Source organism: Salvelinus namaycush, chromosome 6 (genome assembly GCF_016432855.1).
Source record: "Salvelinus namaycush isolate Seneca chromosome 6, SaNama_1.0, whole genome shotgun sequence".
Taxonomy (NCBI): Eukaryota; Metazoa; Chordata; class Actinopteri; order Salmoniformes; family Salmonidae; genus Salvelinus; species Salvelinus namaycush.
In genome coordinates this window covers 49,029,014-49,034,609 of record NC_052312.1, presented here as the reverse complement: position 1 = coordinate 49,034,609, position 5,596 = coordinate 49,029,014, and the positions used below count along the sequence as shown (strand labels likewise).

The 5,596-nt window shown below is 48.4% G+C and overlaps 1 protein-coding gene across 1 annotated transcript; it reads left to right on the top strand.

Annotated features, from left to right (window-relative positions):
* Positions 1-516: 516 nt before the first annotated feature.
* LOC120049169 (fish-egg lectin-like) lies at positions 517-5,106 on the top strand. Its single transcript, XM_038995397.1, has 6 exons — positions 517-571; positions 714-947; positions 1,124-1,341; positions 1,473-1,591; positions 2,243-2,408; positions 5,095-5,106. The coding sequence occupies exons 1-6, from the start codon at positions 517-519 to the stop codon at positions 5,104-5,106; spliced, it is 804 nt and encodes a 267-aa protein (XP_038851325.1).
* Positions 5,107-5,596: the final 490 nt, after the last annotated feature.

Below are 5,596 nucleotides of genomic sequence, written 5' to 3'. Positions count from 1 at the left end.
TGAATTTTGCCCCGCATTTTGTATGCGGGGCACTGTCCTCAGATAATCGCATGGTGTGCTTTCGCCGTAAAGCCTTTTTGAAATCTGACACCGCGGCTGGATTAACAAGCAGTTAAGCTTTATTTTGATGTATGACACTTGTATGTTCATGAATGTTAAATATTTCTATATCTGTAATTTGAATTTGGCGCTCTGCAATTTCACCGGATGTTGTCGAGGTGGGTCGCTTGAGGCACGCCTAGCCATAACAGGTTTTAAGGCTTTTATATTATTATTGTGTCTTTATCTGGGAGAGGGTGGGGTTATATCCTCCTGTCAACTTTTCAACGGAACAGGTTGTTTGTCCTCCTCCTGTTAACTTTTCCTTGGAACAGGATGTTTGTCAAATATAGATAGCTCATTAATAATTATTTTATGGGGGTTGAAAGCTGTTTGCAGGGCTGTATATATGAGGGGACAAAGTATGTGTTCAACCAAACTGCAACCGGATTTATACTGTAGATCAACAGAGACATCATGAGAGCCACTGCAGCCGTCCTATTGGTCCTTTGTCTCCTGGTCATCAGTCATGGTAAGTTACCATCATCTGAAAAATGATTTTACAGGCAGCTCTACATTAAACTTGGAATTGATCATCAAGTTGGCTCCATAATTTCATCCTCCTTTTTGCTGCTGTACTCTACTGATGTGTCTTTGATCTGGTGTCTCCATAGCCTGGAACTGTCAGACTGTAGTGGATGTCAAGAATCTGATGCAGATCGATGCAGGACTGGGGCAAGTGGTTGCTACGGACACAAGTCAAATCCCCTACTATCTGGTAGGTGATAAATGTATCCCCCTGCCTGGTTCCCTGAAGCATATCACTGTAGGACCAGCAGGGATCTGGGGTGTCAACAAGGCAGACTCAATTCACAAGTGTGTGGCCGGTAACTGGGTGCAAGCTGCAGGTAAGTGGAGAGCATTGCTCAATATGTATCCAGAGGATAGCTGCTTCTTAACTTTCCTGAAATTATTAATGTTTTACAAGTTTAACGTAATGCCATTGTAAGTAATTTGGCAGGACTCACAGATACGCAATTCTTGTTTGCTTGTCCGTCCGTCTGTCTGTCTTTGTGGTCTTCAGGCCTTCTGAAACAGTTGGATGCTGGAGGTGAACAGTTTATTGTGGGGGCTAACATGGCCGATACTCCATTCTGTTTGACACGTAGTGCCACAGTTGGCTACAAGGGTCCAGGCTCACCCCTTCCATGGACAGGATTGCCAGGAGCTGTGAAGTACTACAGTTGTGGACCCTTTGGGTGCTGGGCAGTCAACAAGAATGATGATATCTACATAATGAGTGTAAGATCTGGGAAAGAGTGTGAGAGCTGGAGCAGAGTAGTAGAGGATGGAGAGTGTCAGTTATTTTAAAACTGTTTAATATTATAACTGTTAAAATTGTTCTAAAACCCTGATTGAATCTGTTTTTCCAGCTGAATCTAGACTGCCAAAACAAGGGGTGGAGTCAAATTGATGGCAAGCTTTCCATGATTGAAGTGGCAACTGATGGTAGTGTCTTTGGGGTCAACTCTGAGGGTAGTGTTTTTACCAGGTAAGGTTGCTACTGAACTATGTCTATGGTTCCACCCTTTTCCCACTCAACTTGTAATAATTTCTTGTAATTATTATTCTATCTTTATGTATAAATCTTATCCTTACTGTACATGCTTTGTGAAGCTCTTTACACAAAAACTAAAATACTGTAGATACATAAATAAAATTAGTCAAATATAATCAGATCTAAACTTATAATAGACTTATAAAGAAATGTGTAGACAGTGTAAGGTAAAATATGTAAAGTGGGATGTCTTGTAAAGCTACAGTTTGTGATAAAAACAACAACTTCCCAGACACCCCACCACTTGTTTTGGTAAACAGCTGAGGAATGTAGTTAGAGACATGTAACTACTCTCAAATTCATACATGGAGCTACGCATGCAAAGACACATCAATTATTTGTTTAAAAAAAAATGTAACATGTTTTTTAAAGCTATACATTGTTTGTTTACAATAACATTGTTTACAAACAATTGAGTAAAAACTTACATTTTGTCTTCTGATGTGGTTGAATAAAGCTCAAGAGGCAGAAGTTATATTCTTAAAAATCAATGGCTATAATCAATTATTAAAGTCCAAAAATGGATGTACTTAAAAAAACTGCATAAGCTTTAAAACATGAACCCCAACCCTTTCTTCAACACAGAGACGGCATCACAGCCAGTAAACCAGAGGGCACCGGATGGAGCAATATCCCAATGTCTATGCGCATGGGCCACGTGACCTACGACCTGGGACGTCTTTGGGTCATCTCCAAGACTGGCGTCACCATGGTGTGCACAACGATAGCCTCTCCTCTGCATCTGAAGGCCGTTCGGGATCTGACTAACGTTCACTTGTGTCACGTTCCTGACCTTATTTCCTTTGTTCAGTCTTGTTTAGTTGGTCAGGACGTGAGCTGGGTGGGCATTCTATGTTATGTGTTTCTATGTTGGGTTTATTGTTTGTTCTAGTATGGTTCTCAATCAGAGGCAGGTGTTTGTCATTGTCTCTGATTGGGAACCATATTAAGGTAGGCTGTTCTCACTGTTTGTTTGTGGGTGAGTGTTCCTCTTCATTGCGTTCTTCGTTGTCTGTATGTTCACATGTTCAGGTCTGTAGCGTCGTTAGTTTCATTTTCTGTTTATTGTTTTTGTTCGTGTTGTTAAGTGTTTCCATTAAATATGGAAACATACCACGCTGCGCTTTGGTCCTCCTCTCCTTCAACCAACGACGAGAGTCGTTACTGAATCACCCACCAACCAAGGACCAAGCAGCGTGGTAACAGGCAGCGGCAGCAGGAGCAGCGCAAGAGGGAGGAAATAGAGCACTGGTCGATCGATCCAGAGAGAGTGCCGGAGCCCGCCTGGGATTCAATGGAACAGTGCGAGGAGGGATACAGGAGAATGGAGGAACGGAGACGTTATCAAGGTACACGGCTAGCACGGAAGCCTGAGAAGCAGCCCCAAACATTAAAAAAGGGGGGGAAAAAAAGAAAAAAAGGGCTAAAAGGGAGTATGGCGAAGTCAGGTAGGAGACCTGCGCCAACTCCTCGTGCTTATCGTGGAGAGCGAGAGTACGGGCAGACACCGTGTTATGCGGAAAAGCGCACGGTGTCTCCTGTACGTGTGCTTAGCCCGGTGCGGTACATCCCAGCTCCACGTATCGGCCGGGCTAGATTGAGCATTGAGCCAGGTGCCATGAAGCCGGCTCAACGCGTTTGGTCTCCAGTGCGTCTCCTCGGGCCGGCATACATGGCACCAGCCTTACGCATGGTGTCCCCGGTTCGCCAACACAGCCCAGTGCGGGTTATTCCACCTCCCCGCACTGGTCGGGCTACGGGGAGCATTCAACCAGGTAAGGTTGGGCAGGCTCGGTGCTCAAGGGAGCCAGTACGCCTGCACGGTCCGGTATATCCGGCGCCACCTCCCCGCCCCAGCCCAGTACCACCAGTGCCTACACCACGCACCAGGCTTCCAGTGCGTCTCCAGAACTCTGTTCCACCTCCACGCACTCGCCCTGTGGTGCGTGTCTCCAGCCCGGTACCACCAGTTCCGGCACCACGCACCAAGCCTCCTGTGCGTCTCCAGAGCCCTGTGCGCCCTGTTGCTGCTCCCCGCACTAGCCTTGAGGTGCGTGTCCTTAGCCCGGTACCACCAGTTCCGGCACCACGCACCAGGCCTACTGTGCGCCTCAGCCGGCCAGAGTCTGCCGTCTGCCCAGCGCCGCCTGCGCTGCCCGTCTGCCCAGCGCCGCCTGCACTGCCCGTCTGCCCAGCGCTGCCTGCACTGCCCGTCTGCCCAGCGCCACCTGCGCTGTCCGTCTGCCCAGCGCAGTCTGAGCCGCCCGTCTGTCCTGAGCCTTCAAAGCCGCCCATCTGTCCTGAGCCGCTAGAGCCGTCCGTCAGTCAGGAGCCGCTAGAGCCGTCCGTCAGTCAGGAGCCGCTAGAGCCGTCCGTCAGTCAGGAGCCGCTAGAGCCGTCCGTCAGTCAGGAGCTGCCAGAGCCGCTCGCCAGACAGGAGCTGCCAGAACCGCCCGCCAGACAGGAGCTGCCAGAGCCGCCCGCCAGACAGGAGCTGCCAGAGCAGCCCGCCAGACAGGAGCTGCCATAGCCGCCAGCCAGCCAGGAGCTGCCAGAGCCGTCAGTCAGCCAGGAGCTGCCAGAGCTGTCAGTCAGCCAGGATCTGCCAGAGCCGTCAGTCAGCCAGGATCTGCCAGAGCCGTCAGTCAGCCATGAGCTGCCAGAGCAGCCAGCCAGGAGCTGCCAGAGCCGCCAGCCAGCCAAGAGCTGCCTCTCAGTCCGGAGCTGCCCCTCAGTCTGGTGCTGCCCCTCAGTCCGGTGCTGCCCCTCAGTCCGGTGCTGCCCCTCAGTCCGGTGCTGCCCCTCAGTCAGGTGCTGCCCCTTAGTCCAGTGGGGTTAATATGGAGGGTCGCCATTAAGAGGAGGCCACGGAAGCGGGGCTTAACTATGGTGGGGTGGGGGCCACATCCAGAGCCGCCACCGTGGACAGATGCCCACCCAGACCCTCCCCTATAGGTTCAGGTTTTGCGGCCGGAGTCCGCACCTTGGGGGGAGGGGGGGGGGGGGGGGTACTGTCACGTCCTCCTGACCTTATTTCCTTTGTTCAGTCTTGTTTAGTTGGTCAGGATGTGAGCTGGGTGGGCATTCTATGTTATGTGTTTCTATGTTGGGTTTATTGTTTGGCCTAGTATGGTTCTCAATCAGAGGCAGGTGTTTGTCATTGTCTCTGATTGGGAACCATATTAAGGTAGGCTGTTCTCACTGTTTGTTTGTGGGTGATTGTTCCTCTTCATTGCGTTCTTCGTTGTCTGTATGTTCACATGTTCAGGTCTGTAGCGTCGTTAGTTTCATTTTCTGTTTATTGTTTTTGTTCGTGTTGTTAAGTGTTTCCATTAAATATGGAAACATACCACGCTGCGCTTTGGTCCTCCTCTCCTTCAACCAACGACGAGAGTCGTTACAACTTGCTAACTCATTGATCTCTCTTTCTGGAGCAGCCTTCTGCTTGAGAATGCCCAACATTAGTTCATAAGAATCCTTCATTCTAAAACCTACTACTCTAACTATACTGTTCAGTACTTTATCTCTGTCAATAGTAATCACTGATCTTAATGATCTTGCTCACCAGCCACATGGGTTTTGCTGTGCTTCAGAGGTCATTCATAGAGATGGATGGAATCCTTTTCAATGCTTATTATCTCATTATATAATAATTTCCCGCTAAAATAAAGCATTCAGTTTGAAGCTATTGTAATTTCGGTGTTTCTTTGTTTTCATATTGACCAGGGGGATGTTAGTTTGCTCTGCCAGTGGCGATTTTAGCATGTACATCTTGGTGGGGCACACTCAACAAATTGTTTTAGATGCATTCCAGCAAAGCCATTACACAACACATCATTAAACCAGTGGTGGAAAAAGTACTTAATTGTCATACTTGAGTAAAAGTCAAGATACCTTAATAGAAAATGACTCAAGTGAAAGTCACCAAGTAAAATACTA